Raw genomic sequence first — 26,814 nt, 5'->3', positions numbered from 1 at the left:
AGCACAAATACTGGTGGACCCCTTGGGCACACTTAAGAGGGTTTGGCTCAGGCTGGGCAAACCAGTTCACCTCTCATTTTTCAAGCATCCCAGTGAATGCACTTTGCATTGTCTTTGAGGAAGAGGGTTCTGAGAAGAGGGCAGTGTACCGCCCCTGGGAGGGATGCATTTTTCAAGTGGCTGAGGACATGGGGGTGAGAATATCTGGAGAAGCCAGCCATAAAAGCAAGCCTCTTGAAACTAGTTGAGGGGTCCACCAGTGTTAGTATTAAACTGGTCCTCTGGGCTGAACCCACTACTGCCTTCTCCATACTGTTGAGGTCTCCTGTGACTATTAGCTGCTCGGTTCCTTTTCCCTGCACATACACACCGCTGTCCTCACCTTACTCCATTCATCTGGGATCAGAGGCAACCCATATGCCATACTATCCACTAAGCTCCATGAGCCAACCCAGGGCACTGTCGAAGTGTACTTTACGTGGTTTATGAACACTAGTGATGTGCAATGAACAAACTAACTAGGCCCTTTGCACTTGTCTTTGACTCTGAATGATCATACTGGTGCAACAACATTAAAAAACAAATCTTTTTGAGGCATGCACAGTGTGTGCAACGTTTTACTTTGCCTTCCATGACAGTCCGGACCTATTACCTTAACTTCACTTAAATGTCTGATGTCTTTGGGAAACAGCCTATCAGGAAACTGTTTCAGCAAAACAGTTATGATGACAAGTAGCCAATGACCAACTTGGTAGATGACACCAAGCGCCTCCCATTGATCAGTTTACTCTGACGGAGTGACTATGACTGTGGCAGTACTACACTGACTGACTGAATGAACCAGTATGCCCCCTACTGATCTGGAGAACCACTGCAGGCAAGAGACTGGCAGTATAGTACACTAAACTAGTTCACCGAAAGAATCGGATTGTGTACTGAACTGCAGACAAGAGACTCGCAGTACATTGAATCACAGTTCAGTACTCTGATGATATACAGTGCATCCGGAAAGTATTCACAGCGCATCACTTTTTCCACATTTTGTTATGTTACAGCCTTATTCCAAAATGGATTAAATTCATTTTTTCCTCAGAATTCTACACACAACACCCCATAATGACAATGTGAAAAAAGTTTACTTGAGGTTTTTGCAAACTTATTTAAAATTAAAAAAAAACTGAGAATTCACATATTCACAGCCTTTGCTCAATACTTTGTCGATGCACCTTTGGCAGCAATTACAGCCTCAAGTCTTTTTGAATATGATACCACAAGCTTGGCACACCTATCCTTGGCCAGTTTTGCCCATTCCTCTTTGCAGCACCTCTCAAGCTCCATCAGGTTGGATGGGAAGCGTCGGTGCACAGCATTTTTAAGATCTCTTCTGAGATGTTCAATCAGATTCAAGTCTGGGCTCTGGCTGGACCACTCAAGGACATTCACAGAGTTGTCCTGAAGGCACTCCTTTGATATATTGGCTGTGTGCTTAGGGTCGTTGTCCTGCTGAAAGATGAACCGTCACCCCAGTCTGAGGTCAAGAGGGCTCTGGAGCAGGTTTTCATCCAGGATGTCTCTGTACATTTCTGCAGTCATCTTTCCCTTTATCCTGACTAGTTTCCCAGTTCCTGCCACTGAAAAACATCCCCACAGAATGATACTGCCACCACCATGCGTGATGAGTGGTGCCTGGTTTCCTCCAAACATGACGCCTGGCATTCACACCAAAAAGTTCAATCTTTCTCTCATCAGACCAGAGAATTTTGTTTCTCATGGTCTGAGAGTCCTTCAGGTGCCTTTTGGCAAACTCCAGGCGGGCTGCCATGTGCCTTTTACTAAGGAGTGGCTTCCGTCTGGCCACTCTACCATACAGGCCTTATTCGTGGATTGCTGCAGAGATGGTTGTCCTTCTGGAAGGTTCTCCTCTCTCCACAGAAGACCTCTGGAGCTCTGACAGAGTGACCATCGGGTTCTTGGGCACCTACCTGATTAAGGCCCCTCTCCCCTAATCACTCAGTTTAGATGGCCGGCCAGCTCTAGGAAGAGTCCTGGTGGTTTCGAACTTCTTCCATTTACGGATGATGGAGGCCACTGTGCTCATTTGGACCTTCAAAGCAGCAGAAATTTTTCTGCAACCTTCCCCACATTTGTGCCTCGAGACAATTCCTTTGACTTCATGCTTGGTTTGTGCTCTGACATGAACTGTCAACTGTGGGACCTTATATAGACAGGTGTGTGCCTTTCCAAATCATGTCCAATCAACTGAATTTACCACAGGTGGACTCCAATTAAGCTGCAGAAACATCTCAAGGATGATCAGGGGAAACAGGATGCACCTGAGCTCAATTTGGAGCTTCATGGCAAAGGCTGTGAATACTTATGTACGTGTGCTTTCTCAATTTTTTTATTTTTAATAAATATGCAAAAATCTCAAGTAAACTTTTTTCATGATGTCATTATGGGGTGTTGTGTGTAGAATTCTGAGGAAAAAAATGAATTTAATCCATTTTGGAATAAGGCTATAACATAACAAAATGTGGAAAAAGTGATGCGCTCTGAATACTTTCCGGAGGCACTGTATCTATGGCAGATTACATCAGAAAGTTTTATCATGATGTGCGCACTGTTCTAAGGTTATACTTGTATGATTGTTTCCCCTCTATTTGTTGATGAAATTTTAATTATTGTCATAATTCAATAAAGGATTATTATTATTATTATTATTATTATTATTATTATTATTATGTGTAAATTACCTATTTTGGTGCTTGCTTTTTACATTGTTTATATTGTTTGGTGGTTAAAGTAGTTACAGATTTGTAGATTTTAAACGAGAATACATCTTGTTTTTGAAGTGAACGAATCAGTGACTCAAAGATTCATATCATTTTGGTGAACTGAACGAGATGAATCACTTAAAGGAATCGTTTTGCATATTCCTCATTTGCGCCAGCAGCCCCGTGCTCTCAGGAGAGTTTTCTATGGCCGGGCTCGCCAGGTATCCCCGCCCACTCTGATTGTGTCCCTCTCACATCCGGACCCAGGGGCGCTACAATATGTTATGTATAACAAGTCGTAGTATTACTGCTTTATTCTCTTGGTCAATGAAGCTGGGTACTGGTAAACTATTAAGCATTCCAAACTACTTGTGTATAGTAAGTAAAAATCCTGAATGCTCCAATAATGCAATAATTTTCGGATCCGAGCTCCAGCCCCCTAACTCCCCTCTCCTCTGCACCCAAGTGTATCAACAATCAGCACACGCTTGGTTGTTCTCGGCGCATGCGCGCCTGACTTGACTTGTGAAGACGCGCGTGCAGCACTGTAGCCCGCCTCCGGTGTGCCGCGCAGAGGAGGAGTTGCAGAAAACTCCAAATACTCTTTTTTTGGGAAGTGCTGACGCGGACAACCGTTCAGTGCAGCTGTGCTTCAGAGGTTCGGAAAGACGACATGCCAGGGCTCACGTTTTTGCCTTACTTCTGTCTTTTCTGTTTCTTCCTTGAGGTTCGCGCTTACTTTAACGAGGAACAGTTGTACCCGGAATCCATCGTGCAGAATCCGACGGTGGTGATTGCAATTATTGCCCGCAATGCCGCTCACTCTTTGCCTTACTATCTGGGAGCGATCGAGAGGCTCGACTACCCTAAAGACCGCATCTCCATCTGGTAAGGTCCTACGGGACGGGACTGGACCGGGGTGCATGCAGCTGCTGGGAATGCGTTGTCTACTTCAGCTTAGCGCTGATCTCATGTTATGTTTTACTTCACGTCTATGGGTGGAGGGGTTTTGCTTTTTATACATCATGGGTCCACATCATTAATAACTGCCTTGGCCAGGCCGCCTTAATAAGCTTAGTAAGCTTTGTGAACTGCTGTGATTCACTTCATTGTAAAGACTTCTCTAGACAGTAAATTCCTCATTACATATTAATGTGTACGGGTGGCACCAGCGACCCATACCAAAGGACATCTTATCGTATGGGTGCTGGCTGGGGGTCCCAGGAGCATAGGGGCCCACAATGTTTCTGCTGCCTTATGTATGTTTCTGCTTTGCTTTCAAAACAGAGGCGCCAGCACATACTTTGCCCCGATGTCCAGGATGTTGTTAAGACGGCTCTGCCCATGCCATAACCTAGGGGGTATGCTCACTTTTTCAGTGTTTATGTGAATTTTCTTCCTTCCAATTTCCCTCACACATCCCCAAACACATTCATCGTAAGTTAATTGGCGATTCCACATTGGCCCTAAGGTAGTGTGATGTGTGTGTGTGTCTGTGTGTGTGAGTGGACTGGCAGCCTGTTTAGGCATTCTTTCTGACTCATGCCTAGTGCTGCCAACATAGACAGGTTAGATTAAATGAGTTTGAAAATGTTCTGTTATTGCATAGAGGGTAGCAGTGTAGCTTCACAGCTTCAGGAGTACCTGCTCACTGTCTCAGAGCCAGCCCTAGACAATTTCGGTCCAGAAGCAAACTGATACACCCCTGCAGCTAGGGGGTCTGGGGCAGAGCTCCAGCCGCCAAGCGATTTCCTGCATTCTGAGCTGCAGAAATGCGTTTTCCACTTTTTGACGATTTCCGTTTGACACTGACAACCGTAACCGTAACACACTGACAGGAGCCAAATTTGCAGGCTGTCAGTGCAGACTGTTGTACAAGGCCCTGAGTGAAGGGTATGAGTGATGGAGGTCGGAGTGGGCCCGCATAAATGTCTTTAGTGACGATACATTAACAGATAAAGCTACATTTTAGCCAGCTTTTGCTGTTTCCACCAGGCAGCACATGGAGGTAAATAGCTAGGCCAAGCCCATTTTTTTTGCTTTTTATATTTTTGTTATTTTATGAAGATGAGATCCACATTATTTTGTTTTTACATTTTTATTCGGTTTTAAAGCTTGTTTTCATACTTTCGAGATATTCAGATTTCCGTATAAAATAACTTACCAGCAGATATTGAAATCTATTTCACACAAAAGACACTTTTCGAAACTTGGCACTGGCAAACTAATGAATAAGTTCAGAATAATCAAAAGATTCGACTATCTCTTGCTCAATTGACATCAATGCCAGACTATTCAGACGTTCGTGGCTCATGGAGCTTCGCAAGTAATTTTTGATAAGCTTGAGTTTTGAAAAACTCCTCTCCGCTGAAGATACCGTTAGAGGCACACAGCAACATTAGGCATGGCAGTTGCTAACTCCTTCACATACAAATATTCTAGTGCTCGCATGGCCGTTGAATTGGAGTGCCGAGTGGAGATGTCCACGTGGAGTAATTAGGTGATCGAATATGTTGCCGGTGAATATATATATATATATATATATATATATATATATATATATAACAAATTAGTAATAGAGGTTGGAGTGAAGGAGTCAGTTGCTCCATTGGGCCCTCCGCAGCAGCGTCACATCACAGGGAAAAAAAAAACCTTGGCCGCAGTGGGCCCCCTCCAGCTATGGGCCCTAAGCGGTCACTTCGTTCGCTTTGCCCGAAGGCCGGCTCTGACTGTCTCTATCCATTGCCTCTTTTAGGTGGGCTTCCTGCCCTGTGCTATACCATTTAGATCAAGGGGGGTTTGAGAAGTTGAGAGGGATCTTTACTTTAATGAAAGCACATTTGTGTGCTTCCAAAACAGTACTAACACATTAAATAATGATTTTAGGTACTCTGATGGACTGGTACCCTATGTGGTGCTATTTCCCATCTTGTGCTGCTGTTGCACTTGGCCCCAGCTACCCAGTAGGGGATATGTGAGTTTGAATAAATTAACAATTACAGATAAATAAATTGGGGGAAAAAAAGAAACTAAATCTAAGGTCCCAATCCCTGAGAGTCCATCTTTGACGTGCAGCTCATCTGCCTACTCAAATTCCTTAAGTGACGGGCATGAACGTATTCCAGTTTTTCCTCCCCTAAGGCCAGCACAGCAATGCAGTGGTTAAAGCTCATGCCTCGCAGTCCCAAGGACTTAAGCTTGAGTTCTGGCCAGACCAATATTTGAGTTTTCATGTTCTGCAGGTGCTCTGAATTTTGTCCGTATTTTGCTCTTGGGTAACCTGTATGGGTGAATGTAACGGGTGTCCATCGATGGACTCATCAGTGTTTTCTACTTTGTGGCCATTTGGCTCCAAGGTGACTGCAATCCTCATGTGAGCAAAGCAGACTCATGGAATGAATGGATGGATGGATGGATTACTTTCAGTTCCTCTGTCCTGTTGAAATTCGAGAATTAGAGAACTTGTAAATGCAGTGGTGCCATTCTTTTACTTGACAGCAGATAGGGCATCTCTGTCTCCACTTCTTAGCACTTCTAGGTCTTGCACTGCGGATCCTCCAGTCCTTCTTCTGCCGATGTCACATTACACAACTTCTAGCCAGAGGGGATAGGAAACTTGAAGTTGCTGACCTCGTCACCAGAGGATGCCAAAGTACATGACCGGATGTTCCAGGGTATGTCAGATTAGATGACTATTTAATGACTTTACACCACAGTGTCACGCTTAAAGTATTGCAAGCATGCCTCATTTCCTGGCAGCCTGTAACATGCTGCCAAATGTAGCTGGTGCCTGTGCAAAGGCTTTACAAATACAGGGAACTGAGCAGCAATTCTGACCCCTTTTCTCTTTATTTCAATTCTCTTTTGGTTTGTAAAACAGACAACATCAGACAGATGAGTCTTTCTTCAGTTTTCCAGGTCCAAAACGCGCACATTCCTTATTCTTTGTTGCTTCATTATATACATTGTACTGCTGGCAGAGCCCTCATTGGTTGCTAGCCTTTGCTTACACACAGGAACCAACCCTACGACCTAAGACAAAATCTTGATGGGGTGAGTCGCAGACTGGTGGGACTGAGTCATTGGGTTTGTCAGACTACGTGGCCAGGACTCATGGGAGCACACAGTGTCTGCTTCTGACTCGCTAAGACCATGACAATGAAATCTGTGACTGATAATCACTGGAAAAGTCATGGAAAAGTCGTTTAATGTGACACAGCCTTTACATAGGTGGTTTCATTGTGCACACTGAACATGTACTGTATTTATTCTAAATTTAAACAATAATAATAATAATTCCATACATTTATATAGCGTTTTTCTCACTACTCAAAGCGCTCTCTACGCAGGGAGGACCCGGGAAGCGAACCCACAATCTCCTTCCTGCAAAGCAGCAGTCCTACCAGTGTCTTTTGTTCTTTAGGGTTTTGTGCTCTAATTTATATTCCACCATTTGGTTTCCCTGGCCAGACGCTATATCGGTAGTACAGTTCCGAGTAAGTGTTTGGGCGTCGGGTTGGCACTCTTCTGGTTTGCCCTGTGACTGCTGCCTTTTCCCTTCTGTGTGTGATTTTCTTACAGGAGGCATGCAGGTCCAGCATTAAAATATAAGAAACAGGTGGCAGTAGAGTAGCGAGTCCTGGATGCGAGAGTGGAGCTAGGCTAGACTGCAGCTCAGGATATAAAGAAGTGCCAGTTGGTATTTATTTCTGCTGTCTCCAGATTCAAACCTGCCATTTGGTTACCATATTTTAGTTCTGCTACAAATTCCTGCCCTCCCCAGCTAATGTCCGGAGTAACAATGGCATGCTGTCCTCTGCTGCTGTACCATGTCAGCCAATGAGTTCGGCCAAAATACGTTTGTTCTTTTCAAGAACTTGACGTGTTTTTTTTAAATTGTTTAAATTTACATCATTGTTAAAGGTCATTTGGTTTACAGTTGAGATGTTACTGTATTACCTGCTTTTTTGTTCTCGGGTGGATGCAGTGGGTTCAGAAAATATTCAGACTCTTCACTATCTGCACACTTTATTGTATCGTGGATTTAATTTTAAATGGATCAATTTGACATCTCTGCGCATCAGTCCACACTGAGTAAACCGCAGTCGCAAAATGAAAGCATGCTTTCGGAAAGGTTTGCAAATTTATTAAAAATCAGAAACTGAAATCTTATGTTCCTTTCAGTATTCTGATTCTTTTCGGTGGCACTCCAAATTGTGGTCAGGTGCCTCCTGTTTGCTTTAATTCTCCTTTCAGACTTGGCCAACTGGACATCGTTCAGAAAGGCACATACCTGTGTATAGAAGATCCCACAATTCACCCTGCATGTCAGAGATAAAAACAAATCATCCAAGAATCTCTGTAGAATTCTGTGATCAAATTGTGGCAAGGCGCAAATCAGGGCAAGGGGATAAAACCATTTCTAAAGCTTTGAGTGGTCCCAGGAATACAGTGACCTCAATAATTGTGAAATGGAAGAAGTGTACAACCACAAGGACTCTGCCTAGAGTTGGCCAATCAGCCAAACTTAGTTACTGGGCAAAAAGAGCCTTGGTCAGGCATGACCGAAAACCCAATGGTCACTTTCACAGAGCTTCAGAAGTCCTCTTCTGAGATGGGAGAACTTGTTTGAAGGAAAACCATCTCAGCAGCGCTTTGTCAGTCAGATTGGAAGTCCCAGCGTAAAAGGCATATGGCAACCTGCCTGGAGTTTGGCCGAACTGAATTTAAAAGGCTCTGACAGCATTAAGAAAAGATTCTGTGGTCTGGTGCGACAACAATTGAACTCTGTGGGCAGAACTCCATGCACTGTGTCAATGAGGAGCAGTCACTGCTTATCGCCTGCCTAACACCATCCTTGTGGTGAAGCCTGTTGGTGGAATCATCACGCTATTATGGTGTTTCTCAGTGGCAGGGACAGGGAGGCAGGTCAGAATTGAGGGAAGGATGAACGCAGCCAAGTACAGAGTCCCTTGAAGAAAACCTGCTCTGGTGTGTGCACCACTTCAGACTGGGATGATGGTTCACCTTTCTGAATGACAATGACCCAAAGCATACAGCCAAGACAACAATAGAGTGGCTTCAGGACAAGTCCTTGAATGATCCAGACTGAAATCTTGTAGAACATCTGTGGAGACACCCAAAGATGGCAGTTTTATAGATGCTACCCATGGAGTCTAATGGAGATTGAGAGGATCTTAATCCAGGTGTGCAAAGCTTGTAGAGATGTACCCAAGAAGACTCTAAGTGGGAATTGTTGCCAAATGGACTTCCGTAAAGTACTGAATTAAAGATCTGGATACTTACGTAAAAGAGAGATTTCCGGTTTTTATTTTCAATAGCAGACCCCTCGTGACCCTGTGTTAGGATATAGCGGGTTGGTTGGATGATGGATGGATGTTTTAACTTTGTTAAGGTAGGTTATTGAGTGTTGATTGATGTGCAGAAATGGCAGTTATATCCATTTAAAATTACATCTACAACACAATAAAGTATGCAGAAAGTAAAGGGGTCTGAATACTATAGAAATCCACAGTGTGGCTGCATGTTAGATTAATTAGGGATGCTTAACTGAGCCACTGTGAGTGTACCCTGTCATGGGGTGGTGCACCTGTGAGAAGAGATGCCCTGTGGGTAACAACAGGAACAAGCCTATTGTAGCATCAGCAGCCAGGTTCTCTCTTTCTCTTATGTAAGGGTAGGTAACCAGTGCTTTAAGTTTTGGACTTTGGGAAGACTAGTATAGGCTTGACACCTTAAGACCATATGATGCAAAGGACTCTTCTGTGTGTTATGAGACTAGTGTTTAAGGGAAGAACACCACTAGAGGGCATAACCTCAGGCATATAGTACTCACTGAGGAGCTCAGAATCGCCACAGTGGTGAGGCCCCACTATCTGCTAGGTGTTAAACAAAGGCTGGCAGTAGCTCACTGATGTTTGAAGATGTGGAAAGAAAAAGCCATTGTGCCATTAAACAGGCACATGTCTGGTTTCATCAATAACTTCAACATGCAGTAATGCCAGATGTTTTTGCCATCAACTCAGTCCTGGTGCCTTATAAAGATCATGTTCAAATTTCATTTATTTATTCTTCCTCCTTCTAGCTAAAAAAAACTGGCACTTAGTAGTGTGTACCTTTTGAGCTTCCTTGCTGTCAGAGAGCCTTTCCTGCTACGTTAGGGATGGCCAGCCTGGCAGGCTGTGTCAGATTTATTTTTTAGTGAAATCGGATGATTTTTTTTTGCTCACTTTTACTACACTTTTCTTCTAGGGCTGCAACCGATCACAATATCGACAACACCACAGCGGTCCTGAGGGAGTGGCTCACTGTTATGCAGAAGTATTACCATAAAATAGAATGGAGACCCATGGAGGAACCCAAGTGAGTCTATGGTTGTCTGCTTTGAACCCATGCCCGTGATCCCTCACAGTAAAAGTGTGTTTGTTGCTTTTATGTGCTGCATAAACTGAATTACGTCAAACACAATGTTAAGTCTTTCCGGCAGGCAGTTTAGCTTGGTGGCCAGAGCTCTGATGTTTACACCACAAAGCTGGAAGTTTAATCTTTCCTTCTGACACCCTGTGTAGGTCATTAAACTTACTATTATACCAACTACAAAAAAAGTAATGAAGTCATTGTGTTGTAGCCGGACAGCAATGGAAAAGTGACCGGAATTTGTGCGTGACATGCAGGGCACCAATGAAGTGCAAGAGATAGTTCTAAAATTAATCATATCCACACCAGATTGCACATGTATAGTTCATTGCTGTCCTTGTAAAAAGAGTCGATAATCACTAAGCCTACTGTACCAGTCTGACAAAAAGAATTAATTATTTGGGTATCTTTCATAAACCTTGTTAGGATATTGAAAAGCAGATTTCAGATGTCTAAAACTTCCACTTTGAATTCTTGTGTTGCATATTCTCAGACGTCAGATCCATACCTGTGGGGCATGCACATTTTTTTCCCCAAACTCTCTGTTTCTCACAAGTTGTAGGTGTCTTCTTAACTGTGCCTGTAAGAGACCTGCAGAGTACCCCCAGGGTATACATATGACTACAGTGATACAAAATTCCCGGTTTGTCCCATTCTGGAATCCAAAAAAGTTTAAATTCTGAAAGCCACTTGGTCCTAAACACTTCAAATAAGGTAGCGGGAACCTGTTTTTATTAGAGGTATTTGCTGAATCCTGATCTAATGCCTAAATGCAGATGTCCAGCTGACATTTGTCTTGATGTAGCTGCTGTGAAAAAAATAAAATAAAATGCACAACACATGCCACACTGTTTAATGCAGCATGTGATGCAAAATAACAGGTACTGTTACTAGCCTAAGAAATAAATCTGTAACTATTGCTTTACTGTGGAATCCACAGTTGCCTGCTTCTTTCACTGGACACTAAATGGCCCAATGAGAGTGCCTGTCTAGTTCATCTAGCTGCTAAATAACCCAAAATGGCAAAAGAAGGAATAAAAACATACACATACATATAAACTAAAGAATAGCAGAGAAAAAATGTTCAAAAAATGTATGTAAAAACATACATTTGATAAACCAGAGGAGACCAATAGGATGTCACTTCTGTATCTTATTCTGATTCTTTGTAAACGTTGCAAGAGTTCTGCTAAAACTACATAACTCAGTATTGTGTTCCAGATTCCCATGACTCTTTCTCTGAAGACAGTCTTCTTGACCTTTAAGATTGACTTGCTTTAAATTCCACCACTACCCTTAAGCATGTAGTTCACTATTTAATTGAAAGAATTCTGCTGGGTCAGCTTAGTGCTAATGAGAATTTTGAAGATCTGAATTAGCTCACAATGAAACTGTCTGCTCAGGACTAAAGCTGTTTAATTTCTTAGTGTGTCAGAGTAGGATATGCTGTTTACAACAACAACAACAACATTTATTTATATAGCACATTTTCATACAAACAGTAGCTCAAAGTGCTTTACATAATAAAGAATAGAAAAATAAAAGACACAATAAGAAAACAAAATAAGTCAACATTAATTAACATCGAATAAGAGTAAGGTCCAATGGCCAGGGGGGACAGAAAAAACAAAAAAAAAAACTCCAGACGGCTGGAGAAAAATAAAATCTGTAGGGATTCCAGACCATGAGACCGCCCAGTCCCCTCTGGGCATTCTACCTAACATAAATGAAACAGTCCTCTTTGGATTTAGGGTTCTCACGGAAGGACTTGATGATGGTGGTCACGTAGAGTTCTGCCTTTTAATCCATCCATCATTGTTGGAGCATCATGAAGCTTTGAGTAGGTGGTGGTGGCGCAGGCCACCACCACAAAGAAACCGGAAAAAGAAACAAAAAAGAGAGTAGGGGTCAGTACGGATTTTAGAGCCACCATGAATAGTTATTCTGATGAATTGAACATATAGAGTATCAGGATTAAGTTAAATTGAAGTTATAGAAAGGCCATATTAAAGTAATGTTTTCAGCAGTGTTTTAAACTGCTCTACTGTATCAGCCTGGCGAATTCCTATTGGCAGGCTATTCCAGATTTTAGGTGCATAGCAGCAGAAGGCCGCCTCACCACTTCTTTTAAGTTTTGTTCTTGGAATTCTAAGGAGACACTCATTTGAGGATCTGAGGTTACGATTTGGAATATAAGGTGTCAGACATTCCGATATATACGATGGGCGAGATTATTTAAGGCTTTATAAACCATAAGCAGAATTTTAAAGTCAATCCTGAATGACACAGGTAACCAGTGTAGTGACATTAAAACTGGAGAAATGTGTTCGGATTTTCTTTTCCTAGTTAGGATTCTTGCAGCTGCATTCTGCACTCGTTGCAAACGATTTATGTCTTTTTTGGGTAGTCCTGAGAGGAGTGCATTACAGTAATCTAGTCGACTGAAAACAAACGTGTGAACTAATTTCTCAGCATCTTTCAGTGATATAAGAGGTCTAACTTTACTTATGTTTCTTAAGTGAAAAAATGCTGTCCTAATGATCTGATTAATATGCGATTTAAAATTCAGATTACAGTCAACAATCACCCCTAAGCTTTTTACCTCCGTCTTGACTTTTAATCCTAATGTATCCAGTTTATTTCTAATAGCCTCATTGTATCCATTATTGCTAATCACTAAGATTTCAGTTTTCTCTTTATTTAACTTGAGAAAATTACTATTCATCCATTCTGAGATACAAGTCAGACATTGTGTTAGTGAATCAATAGAATCGGGGTCATCAGGTGCTGTTGAGAAGTACAGCTGTGTGTCATCAGCATAGCTGTGGTAGCTCATGTTGTGCCCTGAGATAATCTGACCTAACGGAAGCATGTAGATTGAGTTTAGTTCATTGATGCACTTGGTCCCTGTTTTGTGGATAGTTTTTAGTCTTTTCTGTTTTGTAGCTTATTAGCTAACATGGCACACAGAACTCCAGATGCCATCTTACTATCACATTATAGAGGCTGCATTAATCTACTTTTTTTATTAGTAAGCAAACTTTTTATTTTCCATTTCAATTCATTCTGCGTACTGATTACACACTATAGGCCATGTCAAGTTAGATGCCTTTTCGAGTGATTTTCCATCGTAGCCTTCATTCCATAATCTTACTGAGCTGGAGGCAGTTCATGACGCGCACCTATGAAGCCAGCCGCCTAATGTAACATACCCACTCCAAATAGTCTACAACAAACCCCAGTAAAATCAAACAAGTTTGATTTTGTGTTTAGTTGTAGGGGTAGGTTCTGTGTACTTGAAAGTCGAGAAACAATGAATGCACATCTGGAAGTACAACACAGTGATGGGGAATAAGAAACATAGGGATTTTGGACCTCACAAACAGCAGAGGTGCTTGTTTGTCTGATGTGTTGTGTTTTATGTACAGAATGGAAAAAGAAAACAAAAAAATGACAGAGATTGCAGCTGAACTCTCCGTACCTGTTAATGCTTCGTACAACACTGACAATGACAGACAGCACATTATTAGCTGTCACAAAAATGGGCAAATATGTGCTGTGCTGGAAAGATATCATGCAGTCGCTAAATGTGACATGTCCAGTGGTTTTCAGTTGCGTAAATTGATATGCGCCAGCGACAAGATTACCAATGACATTCCTCAAGTCTGATATACCCAACAACTAAAAGTCATGTAATGTAACATTGGCTTAAGAATGTTGTGCTAACATAAATCCCCTAATTATTTTGAGAGGTTACTTCCTGAAGGTCAGTGTAATCCATGTTGCTTTTATAATTAACACTCCTTTTCCTTTTATTTGCTTGTAATACTTTTCACTTCTGTACATTAAACTGCATTTTTGTAAAGATCATCTTTTTGAAGTGATTTGCTACATGCTCGGTATTTGTTGTCTCCACTTTTAGCGTCTTCTGCAAATCTTACTCACTATATCAGGATCAATGTCATTTATTTAAACTATAAAAGTAAGAGCCATGTCAGATTGAACGTCACTATTCAAAAGTAGTTCAAATGTATTTAAACTCGGTCTTATTTGAAGGCAAACGCTTGTATTAGATTATAAAAGTATTTATTTGTTTTACCTCTACTGATTTTAACATTGCGTTACTCCAGACACGTAATGCAAAACTGCAGTATTTTGCAGATCTATTTTTGCACTTTGCTTCCATGATCAGCTATTTCATCATTTTAAATGGTTAGCTGGTTGTCTTTATCAGAAAAACTTGCAGCCAGAACCTTTCACAGTGTAGTTGTAATTTTTTTTTGTTTCCCCAAGTGTATTTGGAGCAGTTTAACTAAATGCTTTTCTGGTGCCTTGAAAGTGTCCTTTTGTATCTGATTCTGGTTAATTCAGTCCTAAGCCCGATATCCCTGACTGTCATTTATTCCATAATGCTTCTCATTAAAGCAAATGTAAAGTAACCAAATATTCAGATTTTTCTTTTATTACAATTCTTTAAACCCTGTGCTAGAAACTGAAACTTAATTTAAGAAAGAAACGTATCCTCTAGTAGGACAAGTTTGATGAAATCTATTCGAGTCAGAAACCAGGCAGGGGAAAAGCTGTTCATTCATCATCAATTACTATTCAGCAAATGCTTGAACAGAGAGCATTCTTTACAGCAGTCTGTTACAGCATGACGACAGTGGTCTGAGAAACAAAGGATAGAGGTTCATTTTATAAACTTATGAATTTACATAGAGTATCTTTAACCCCTTGGGCTGAGCGACCACCCTTGAAATGTCTGTGTCTGCAACAACTGACCATTCTGGTTGTTTACAGGATATGTGGTGATTTCTTGGTCATCTTTCAGTACACTTTATGTTCTACATCTTTGTCTTTGTTGTTCACTTGACCTTTATCTGGTTTCCTGATAAGCCTGAACAGGTTTCTGACATTTATTAAACCTTTATGCTATTTCTTTAAGATGTATGCTGTATTTTCATATTGAAAGCATATCAGAACACTTTATCCTAAAGGACTATGTGGCCCATAAGTCTAATTTTTCTTTCACAACCCCCCACTTTAAAGAGGCAGCACACTGTGTCCTACAATCAGTCCTTTTAAATGTGGCTACTGTTTGACACCTAATGCCTAAAACAGTGAGTTGTCACTAAAATATTCAGGCTACCTGTATTAAAATACCACTGCATCTGTAAACGACAAAATCAAGTATACAGATTGTGCAGACACTGACTTGATACTGCAATACCTCTGTTAGTCACAAATACCAACAGGCTTGCTGTGATCTTAACTGTACACTGCGGATACCCATTGGACACCCCCAAAATCATAAAACAAGCCCAGCTTCGACCTGCCCGCCTCTTGCCTGCTGTTTTACTACGCTCGTTATTCTCACCCTGTTGTGGTCTTACTAAACATCCCGTATTCCTCCTGATCCTTGTCAGGACAGTGAGCCATAAAAGCAGCCACGAAAAGGAGCTGAAGTCCATACGATCCACATGTGCTGGCACTGCACTCTGTTGCCTCTGCAAATCCCAAAGTGCTTATGACGGTGTTGTGTAGGTCTTTTAGCACTCAGCTGGTATCCCTGCACTGCCAGCGTATTGTGACGTGTATTGAAATAGCAGTTGCCTGAGTACTGCTAGGACTTTTTTTGTACTGCTGGAGCTTGTTCTTTCTGTACCATGAGTGTTAATACAATAATAAAGTAAAAAATAAAGTATTTATAAATGTATATATACAAGGCCCTGAATCAAATATATTTGAATACTTACTCATTTAATTGTAATATTCAGACCTTACTTTTTGGCTAATTTGACAGCCCTAGCCATAACACAAACCCGAGTGACCCCACTGAGGACCTCACCCCACTTGGAGCATTGTCATCTTGTCTATAGCTTATGTCCTCTGGAGTTGCCTGTTTAGTAATCAACTTGACATTCAGTTTTGTAAGTCACATCAGATGCCAAAGGCTACTAGCTTGACATTTAGTATTGGCCCATATCAAATGCTTCTTGAAAGTCAAAGTAAATTATGTGATATGTTTTGCTTCTGTCAAGCACTCCAGTTGCCTTTTTAAAACAGTTTTTATTGGTTTGGCAGGATCTTTCTCTTATAAATCCATGCTGGCTGGTATATAGCATATTATTTTCATGGAAGCAGTCTTCTGATTTATTTATAGTTTCCAAAATGTATACGGGATAGAAGTAAAGCTTATTGGTATATAATTACCAGGACCTATTTTGTTTTTTTTATGCGGAAAGGAGGCACATTTGGCATTTTCCATTCGTCGTGTACGTCTCCCATCCGAAGTGATTGACAAAGTAACTTTAGGTTTATAAATGAAGTCTTTCATTTCTTTCAGCACTACGGGGCATTTATTAGTTTTCTGTGCAAAAATGGCCTGAAGCTCACTTGACTCTTCTATTTTAGTATCTGTAACCTTGGAGTTTATTTATTTTATTTTTTTTTACTTCTGCCTGAAACATTCTATTTATTTCTTCATTTAAAGATACTCGGATAAAGTTTTTTTTTTTTTATTTGCTATCTGCTGCATCTTTTTCAATGAATCTTCTCAGTGCATTTTTAAATCTTTTAAAATTCTTTTAGTATAGTATTTTAACTGGAGTGGTTGTATTGGAATTTTTTTTTTCTGTTTATGATATGCAACAGCACAGAATATGACACTGAATACACGCTACCGACAGCTAACTACAATACTATTTATTTGTATGCCACATTTTCAAGAAAAAAGTGAAGCATAAAGTGCTGTACAAGAGAAAATATGGAATAATATTTATTTGTATAGCATATTTTCACTGCAGTGGGTTGGCACCCTGCCCGGGATTGGTTCCTGCCTTGTGCCCTGTGTTGGCTGGGATTGGCTCCTGCAGACCCCCATGACCCTGTGTTTGGATTCAGCGGGTTGGAAAATGGATGGATGGATGGCATATTTTCATACAAAGAATATATCTGGAGGTGCTTTACAAGAAAAAAATAAAAGAGTAAACAATCAGAAATAATTTAAAATTATAATAAATAAATGACATACTAAAAATAGTACTTGAGAATAAATAAATATGCACTTGCATAACACAGATATACAAGTAACAGAGTCCTTATGTATAGATTTTTTTCATTAGTGTTAACCCCAAAAACTTGGAATTCTGTGAAAAAATGGTTAGTCCCAAGTGTTTCTCATGTTAAGTTGTTTTGATGAGATGTAGAGTGTTAAGACAGACTTGGGACAGTATATTGCTGTCATCTTGTGGATGAAATGGCACCAAACTGCAAAAAAACACTTAATGGTAACTCCTCAATATTCATGAGGGGTGGAGCCTTCAACTAAAACTTACAATGAAAAGCTGTAAATCTGGTTTTAGAACAAACTGACACTAAACCATTAGTTGAATTGAGTGACAGTGTGAATTGGTCGTCAGACGTGGACACAGATAATAAAACTGATATTTATAGCACTGTACGATTGGCATCCTGTCCACAGATTGTTCCTGCCTCCCTCAAGATGCTTGCTGGGGTGCACAAGACTCTGGATGGAATAATTTATTCCAACAGTACTGTGTCAGTTAAATGTACCAACCCTCAATTCCTGTCCTTCTGTTTTGTTTCTTCACATAATCAATTGCCACATAATAAGAGTCTGTAATAAATGTAAAACCAGCTGTAAGCTTATAATGCAGATTCTTCAAAACTTTTAAGGAACATTGAAAAATCTTTGTTATACATGTTTAACTATTCCATCCATCCAGGATTGCGCCAGACCCAGCAAGCATAGAGTGGGAGGCAGGAACAATCCCTAAATGGGGAGCCAGATTATCACTACCATTGTGCCCCCAACATGTTTAATTATTCACAGTATACATTATTTAAATTAAGTTAATTTATCTGTAAAACATAATATACAAACTTTAATGCATTTCATCATAAAAATTATATCCGGTATACATCCTGGTGTTCTAACAGCACACAGTGCTAAGAGGATAGCTCTTAGAAATCTAAATTAACTTAGAAGGCAGTCATCATCATCTGTAAATACATGCCCTCTTCTATTGAATTGAATCATATTCCTTTATTGTCATTGTATGGTACAATGAGGTTCAATATGCAACTCCTCCATAAACTAATTTTCCTGTAAAATGATCAAAAAAGAATAATATTATTAAAAAAAAGAAAAATATACAATCTGAAAGCATAAGTACAATATACATGTACATATAGTGCAGATAGTGCAAATGGTTCATAAAGTGGCTCAGGCTGTACAATATTACAACTGTAGTGCAAGTTTACAGTGAGGTAATTGTACTTATAAGCATAGACAGTTCTACTGGAAGCACTTGATGGACTGAATGAGTGCGATTATAGCTCTTGGGATGAAACTGTTTCTGAACTGCGAGGTCCCTACAGGAAAGGATTTGATGTGTTTGCCGGACGGGAGAAGTTCAAATAGACTGTGTGCATGGCTGAGTGGAATCCATGCACATGCTCCAACTGGCTTTCCTGAAGCACCCTCTGAGCTTTGTAGAGCTTTTCCGATCAGCTGCTATGAAGCTGTGACACCACCCACAAATACAATAACAGGTTAAAATACTCTGAGTGATGCACTGAGAGTAACAACACTAAAGCAGCTATGGCATTTGGAATAGTTTGGCCATTCTGTGCACCATTATATTGTTACAGAATGATTACAATCAAGGGCCTTAAATTCGTAAACGATATACAGTTAACGTTGGTGTATTTGGTAAAGCCCATGTCATGAATGTGAATCTAAAAATGAAAGGGAGACCATACAGAAAAAGTAGCACTACTTTAATGCTGGGTGCTGCCTGTTTGCAAAACCGAGCAGAAAAGTGCGTATGTATGGTGTGAGGCCACAGTAACAATGTGTGTAGCTTTACAGCAAGTTTAGTTTTTATACATCTTGAAGTGAGCATGGAAACAGGCGTACACAACATTTTTATGTGTACACACTGTTTATACATGAGACACCTCTTAGTCTTATCAGGCCCTTCCACTCAGCAGGGTTCCAGGCATATTATCACTTTCTTAGCTGTGTGTATGTGCAGCCTAAATTTTTCAGTTCTACCTTGGGGCTTGAAGGCTAAAGCCATTTTTAAACAATCCATTCGTTACTTAGACTAGTCATTATCATTATTGTGAATTAGGCTGATTACTTACGGTATGTACAATCTAATTTAGCACTTTATCCATTCAACAAAAAATGGAAATTTGTGAACATTCATTTGCACTTCTGCTGTTGGTTTTGAGTATTTGCTATTGATGTTGAGATATCTTTTAATACTGTGATTTAGAGGTTGTATTGTATAACAAAATAATTATAACCTTCATTTTGTGGGTTTTTTTTTTTCTTTTTATGGCCATAATTGCTCATGCTGGTGCTAGTAGCCTAATATATTGTGTGTCTGTCCCTCACTACTTCACATAAGATGATTCACTGCAAGCTGTGAATCCTCGGCTGCCATGGTCTTCTGCATCTCTCCCTGTTGCAGCTACAATGACCTTTTTTCTACTACATCCAACGTCTACATATTCACACTGCTGTTTCTGCTGTTTCATTTGGGAAGCAAGACTTATCAGTGGACTTGTACCCAGGCCAGTGCATTTAAGAAGCAGAGGAGGTCTTGAAGGTGCTGCTGTTTAGCGCCTGATCATCTCTGTCTTTCACTCTGTCTCACATGTACTGTTTGCATGGCTTCCCAGAATGGCGCAGCCCCTTCTGACAACACCTCTCTTTCCCACTCTCTCTGTCTGTCTTTCTCTTTCTGTCTCTCCCAGGTTTGTTTGGCCTCGAACTAGAAATTCCCTTCCAAAAAAGACACAGATTAGATAAATGAGATGTGCGTGTGTGTCATCCAAAAATCAGTATATTTTACTATTCCCAATGTTTGATGTCTAATGAGAAGATAAAGATTATTAAGATTTATTAAGAATTATTAAAATTAGGCTGAATTTTATTAAATGAAGGCACTGTGATCCAGTCAGTATTCCAGTGAAGATAGTGTAAGTTCAAGCAATTGATCAGTTATTCTTTATTTTGGAATTTGTTTTTAATACTGAGTACTTTTATATATTAGTTTACATGTTCTACCTGTGTCTGCGTGGGTTTCCTCCAGGGGCATAGTTCAAAGACATGCACGTTAGGTGAATTGGCGATGCTATATTGTGAGTATGTGTGTGTGTGTGTGTGTTCACCCTGCGATGGACTGGCACCCTGTCCAGGGTTTGTTTCTGCCTTGCGCCCTATGCTAGCTTGGGTGGCTCCAGCAGAACCCTGCAACCTTATTCAGGACTAAGCGGGTTTAAAAATGACTGACTAATTTCTTTTTTGAACCACCTCCTTTCATTTACTGTATACTTTTCAGTGACAATAAAGATATATGAAATAATGCCTTAGGTCTTCCTTGTTTCAGTGTAATACTTGTGCCCCTAGAGAAGAAAATCTATTAGTCCATCTTAATAGCTAAGTCAACCTAATATCATATCATAGAATTCTTAAGAGCTACCGTGTTCTTTGCTGCAGCTACATGATTTGTAGTTTTGTTTCATATTCATGTTTCATTTTTTATCAAGAAGAATTAAAGTTGCACAAGCTGGGTTTCTTTTTTCCAGATCTAATTGCTGCCCCCCCTTTTTTTAATGCAAATCAGCTGCTCTAAGTCCGAGTTTTCTGCACACCCATTTCTTGTGGTCTGTTCAAACTAAACCCGGGGTGGTATAATTTAGTTTATTGTGTAAAAAGTATTGAAACTCATTTAGACAGATTGGATTAATCCTCAGAGGGGTACAGTTGTGATTTTGTCGTCTTTTGAAGCATTCTTTCATGTAACAGCTTTAAAAGAAAAAACAGTCATGGTTTCATATAAATCACCAGACAAGACCGGATTGGTGAGTTCACAGGTCTAGTATTGTTCTTGGGAAAGAACTCCAAAAATACAACAATCAGAGCAGCCATTATTGGTTCAACTGGCTATGTCCACATAGCTGCATGTCGCTTTTCCTACTTTGAGTCAGGCAGGAAGCAGCTTCCAAAGCACAGGTGCAATGCAAGGTACAATTGTGCCTTATTAACTCTTTCAGGGCTGATGTGGACTTTTGTCAAAATTCAGGAGTAGAGGATGGTAATCTTTGCAAGAAATAAAGTTACATAGCTTTGTTGATCTAACCTCGATTCCCTAAGTGTGCCTGAGTAGTGAAGAGCAAACCACCTCTAAAATGGCACCGATATCTGGTGAGAGACCAAAGCAAAGCAAAATACTCCATGGACATTTTACATAATTTCGATGAATAGGAATCGGACTTGTCAGACTCCAAGTTTGATGCAAGTGATCTAGAGATGGATGCCAAAAACAAAAGTGAGGTACCAGCATCATCTGATCAGCCCCCAGCTAATCGTGGTGCTGAACACTTTTGTGTAGCTGATGCGCCTACAGCAGAGTTTGCCTGGGAGGACCACCACTTATGATGACAAGAGGTACAAACCATATTGCTTAACACGGCAACAGCCACCATTACCCACCTGCTATGTGAAGACAGCCAGGCAGCTGACCCTCCGTGCATTCCTGCTGACCATCGAGGTGCCCCCCATGCAGCCACTACCGCCAAAGATGACGAACATGTGCCAACGGCAGCCTCAGCATATAGCAACAGATGTTTTATGTTGACTTATGTGTGAAACCATTGCTTTGTGTGCTTTTCAGAAAACTAAATTTTTTGGAAAAAAATTTAACTCAAAGAGTGAATTCACATTAATACAGATTACATCTCTCTATTATAAAAAAAAAATCCTGGAAGAGAAGAATAGGAGACAGGACATGATCTTCATGTTAAGATCACAGAAGACACTTAAAAGACCCGCAAGACGAAAGAGATTGGCCACGGAGTGTCTCGCGGGGACCTTAAACATGAGACTTTGTGCCAAGAGATTGACCCAGGACCGTCTCACGATGACGTAGAACATGAGATTTTTGCAAGACACGCTCTACTTACAATCAATATCAAATAAGACCATGAGCAGCAAAACATTCAGTCGTGTAAACACTTTGAGCACACACAGATCCAGGGCTCTCGGCGCATATAAAGTGTATAAGGACAATACATTATAAATGAAATGTCGACGACTAAGCGAAGAAGAAAGCAGCGCGGAGAAAAGAGACTCAAAAGTGTTGGAGAGAAAAAAGAGCAAAAAAGAATAATCTAGGTGCAAATTCAGAAAATAAGGAAAGTAATTATCAGCCCGGAACAAGTGGAATTGAAAAAAAGCACGTCCAATTAAGTAGAACTTCTTAAAGATGTTCACAAATGTTGGCGCTATACACATGCAGAGCAAGTTAGAGATTATGAAAGCAGTGGAATTTAAAAGGCTCAAAAAAAAAAACGGCATGATACACGTGGAGAATGTTAAAGAATATGAAGTATGAAATATAGAAAGTATAAAAAAAAAGAAAGTAAAGATCGCAGCAGCGCAAACAATTATCACTCAAAAAAGGGAAAATGATCACCACGGACCAGGGGCCTCATGCATAACGCCGTGCGTAGAATTCGCACTATAACATGACATAAGCACAAAAGCTGAAATGTGCTTACGCACAGAAAAATCCAGATGCAGGAATCTGTGCGTTTGCTAACTTCCGCTACATAAATCCCGGTCAGCATGAAAAGTAACGCTCGTGCACGCGCCTACTGCCACTCCCCAACTCCTCCCAGAATTACGCCTCTTTGAATATGCAAACTAATATAAATAGCCCTTAAGCTCAGCGTTCTGTGAAAAGATAATGGGAAAAGCAAGAGGGGAAATGGAAGAATTTCAGCGAATACCAAGTGGAGGCAAGGAAAAACGGACTATTTGTTGGTTTAAACAGTGGTATAAACAAGAAAAGGAAGCTGATCGAGTGACATAGCGTGTCGGAGAAACTTGAAAGCTCAAGTTCACAAAGTCACACAGTGCTCAAAATAAAAAAGAAGTTGTCAGATATCAAAGTCGCCGTGAAAAGGCGAGTCGTAGCCCACCGTCCGAGTGTCATATGAAAGCTTATTGGGGTACATAGAAAAAAAAAAGTCACACAGTGGGGAAAAAGCACGAAATGTTAACTTCAATCATGAATTTCCACTTTAATCACGTAGTTTATTTTGTCATTAAAGTAGAACATCATAAACTTCATCTTAAAATCGTTTAATTAACTAGTTTTTCAAATCACATCGTAAGTAAAGTAGCACGTTAAATACTTTGTTTTGTATGTGTTCTTCTATGTGCCCTATGTTTGTGAATCACTACGTGCTTCTTAAACCGGCTTTCTCTACCTCTGACGGGACACAGAATCCATGACATTTGTGATATTACAGCTCTCTGAATAACTAAAATACTGAGATGTATACGTGATATCATTTTCATGATGATAGGTGTTAAAGCACATTATTAAACATGGGAACACGGTGGCACAGTGATTGTGCGTGACCTTCGATGAAATAATTTATTGCAGCAGTACTCAGGGGCAGCTCTAAGTTCATGGCGGACCTGAGCAGAGAAAGAATTGGTGGCTCTTTCACCCGCCAATGTCAATATGGTATCTTATGCACGGCAGATGGCCATGTCCGTTGCGGACACTGCATAGCCGCCTCATGCTCATGACACAAGCGTTTAACTTTTGCCAAAATTTGCCGCTGCGTTTTTAGCTGTGTCATTATTTTCTCTTTCTGTTTTATATTCAATATATTTTGGCGTGGCTGCCCCTGGGATTTGGCGGCCCTGTGCAGGTGCACAGTTTGGACATGCCTAAGGCCGCCCCTGCAGTATTGTCTCTTTCAAACGTACTAACCTCCAATTGCTGCCCTTCCTTTTCTTTCTCCAAGTAACCCGATCGCCACACAATCAGCTCTGTAATAGACTTTAAGCCATCTGTAAGCTTATAACGCCGATTCTTCAAAACTTTTAAGGAACATTGAAATATCTTCCTAGTACATGTTTAATTATTCTATCCTTCACGCCAGTTCCAGTGAAGCATAGAGGGCGCTGCAGGAACAATCCGTGAGCAGAGCGCCAGATCCTTGCTAGCGTAGCAACACTGTGTCCTTTAATTATTAACAATATAGATTATTTAAATGAAGCTAAAGTTTCATCTGTATAATATAGTAAATATATTTTGCTGCATTTCATCTTAAAAATGATATTGTCATCATATGTAAATACGTGCTTTATAAAGTGGCTGAGGTTGTGCAATATTATAACTGTATCGCAGGTTTACAGTGAGGTGATTGTACTAATAAGTATAATCAGTTCTACTAGGAGCAGTTGATGGACTGATTGAGTGCGTTTAGAGCTCTTGGGATGAAACTCTTTCTGAACCGCGAGGTCCGTACAGGAAAGGTTTGAAATGTTTGCCGTGTGAGAGCAGTTTAAATAGGAAGCATGGCTGAGGCAGCATGCACTTGATGCTGTATACCGATAATTCTCTTTCCGATCAGCTTCTCCAAGTGGTGCAGTGAGAGTAATATGGAAAAAGATGATCTGCTGTGGCAACTCCTAATGGGAGCAGCTGAAAGAAGAAGAAAAAGAAGGTGCAGTGAGAGTAACAACGCTAAAGCAGCTATGGTATTTAGAATAGTTTGACCATTCTGTGGACCATTATACTGTTACTGGTTAATTACAATCAGATGCATTAAACTAATAAACAATATGCGGTTAATTTCATTGTATTTATAAAGCTGCATCAGGAAAAGAAAGGATAACCACACAGGAACAATAGCACTGCTTTGACGCTGGGTGCCACCAGTCTGCAAAACCGAGTGGAGAACTTGTGTACAACAGGGTATGAGGTACCATGGAAATGTGCATGGCTTTATGCCAAGTTTAGATTTTATACATCGCGATTTGAACGTGGAAATGTTCTTATGCAATATTTTTGTGCGTATGCACCGTTTATACATGAGGCCCCAGGTGTCATTGGGAAAAAAAAACAGGACAAAGCAAGGTCAGAAATAAAAGACAGAGTAGAAAACAAAGTAAAAGTCATAAAGAGGTTAAAAAACAAGGGGGCCAAACACATGCAGAGCAGGTTAGAGATGATTAAAACTGGAATTCATAAGACTGAAAAAAAAAAAAAAACGTAGGCGCTGTGAAGGATGGCCGGCCATATATTCCGGCCCACACCTCAAGCCACCAGATGAAGCCCTCCCAGCAGCACGGAGGTTCCCCGAATTCCAGCAGGGCCTCATGGACCTTGTAGTTTTTATAAACAGCCCTGTTGGATACCATGGGGACCACCAGGAGCTGCTGTAGGGAGGCTTGGGGTGTGCTACGTGCCCTATAACCCGGAAGTACGTCCTGGTCACATGAACAGTAGGAACGACGTGCTTCCAGGGTGAAGAAAAGGACTTTGTATCTGACCCGGAAGTGATAGAGAATCTCATGGACTGTATGGTGGGTTCACTTCCGGGTCAGGAGATATAAAAGAACGATGGGAAAACCAGACGAGTGAGCTGAGCTGGGAGGAAGGGTGGCCAAGTGTCTGGGAGAGGAGGATTGTAGATTAATTAAACTATGGTATAAGTAGTGTGGATTAGTGGGTGCTTGGTGCATGTAATTATTATAATAAAAATAATAATTATTGGACTTTTACCTGGTGTTTGGCGTGGTACCTGAGGGTTCAAGGGAGCAATAGCGCCCTCTACTGCTACAGCGTGAAACACATGCAGAGCAAGATACAGAATATGAAAACCGAAAAAAAACGAAAGTGTCAAAACAAAGAAAGTAAAGATCGCATTAGTGCAAGCAAAGAGAAATTATTACTCGGAGAAATAACGAAAAGGCGAATATAGATTGAATATATGGACATAGGTGATATGTCAGAAGTATGTAAATATTGTAAGGCTTTGAAGTTTAAGTCTGAGAATTTCAAAAGCGTGGTTTACCACACATGCATTTATTGGTTACTTTGCAAAAAAATTATTAACTGCTGATGATGCAGATCGCTTTGTCTGTGCTGAAATTCCAAACAGAGAAACCTATCCTGAATTATGGTACAAAGTCATTAAACACATGTCTCACTGACCTCATTTAAAAAATTCAGCATATTAGGACTCGAAAGATTCCAAATATTGTTTTTAACGAACTTCTGAAATAAAAGTGAAACTAATGAAATAGCAACAATTCAAAGAAAAAAAAAATCTTAAAAGTGTGTATCTGGAAAGCCAAACACGGGGGTTGGCGAGCAAAGTGAGCAGGGGGCAAAGCCCCCTAGTGTTTATAAATCTTCAAGTTTTAAACTGCAGATTGCTTATATTAAATTTTAATATTTTGCTCAAATAAACCAGGTTGAACTAAACTTACAGGGCTCTTAAAATAAATTTGGCTACAGAGACAATTTACACTTAAAGTATTTCTTTCTCATGCATTCTTTCTGTATTGCACTAAATGTTCAGTTTACTAGTACATTTGTTTTAGTTGGTTAATAACTGCATCTATCTCAATTAATTTAATTGTAGATGCCACAGTAGTAGAACCTGTTTTAATTAGTTTAGAACCTGGGAACAGAAAAATACTACAGATACCACAGAACTAGAATCTGTTTCAATTAGTTTATAACCTGGGAAA

The 26,814-nt window shown here is 40.4% G+C and overlaps 1 protein-coding gene across 2 annotated transcripts in view; it reads left to right on the top strand.

Moving 5' to 3' along the window:
- The first annotated feature begins 3,319 nt into the window (after window positions 1–3,319).
- The window catches only part of cercam (cerebral endothelial cell adhesion molecule), a 71,250-nt gene continuing 47,755 nt past the window's right edge, over window positions 3,320–26,814 (top strand). Inside the window, exons 1-2 of one of the 2 annotated variants that reach the window (XM_039762767.1) lie at window positions 3,320–3,662; window positions 10,047–10,157. In XM_039762767.1, coding sequence (XP_039618701.1) covers window positions 3,448–3,662; window positions 10,047–10,157 — 326 coding nt within the window. In that variant the 5' untranslated portion in view covers window positions 3,320–3,447. The remainder of the gene's footprint in view (window positions 3,663–10,046; window positions 10,158–26,814) is intronic. The other variant, XM_039762768.1, reaches the window with a different exon arrangement.

This window comes from Polypterus senegalus, chromosome 9 (genome assembly GCF_016835505.1).
Source record: "Polypterus senegalus isolate Bchr_013 chromosome 9, ASM1683550v1, whole genome shotgun sequence".
In the NCBI taxonomy this organism is placed as follows: Eukaryota; Metazoa; Chordata; class Cladistia; order Polypteriformes; family Polypteridae; genus Polypterus; species Polypterus senegalus.
Note: the sequence above shows the minus strand (reverse complement) of the source record. Positions and strands in the feature narration are given on the sequence as shown.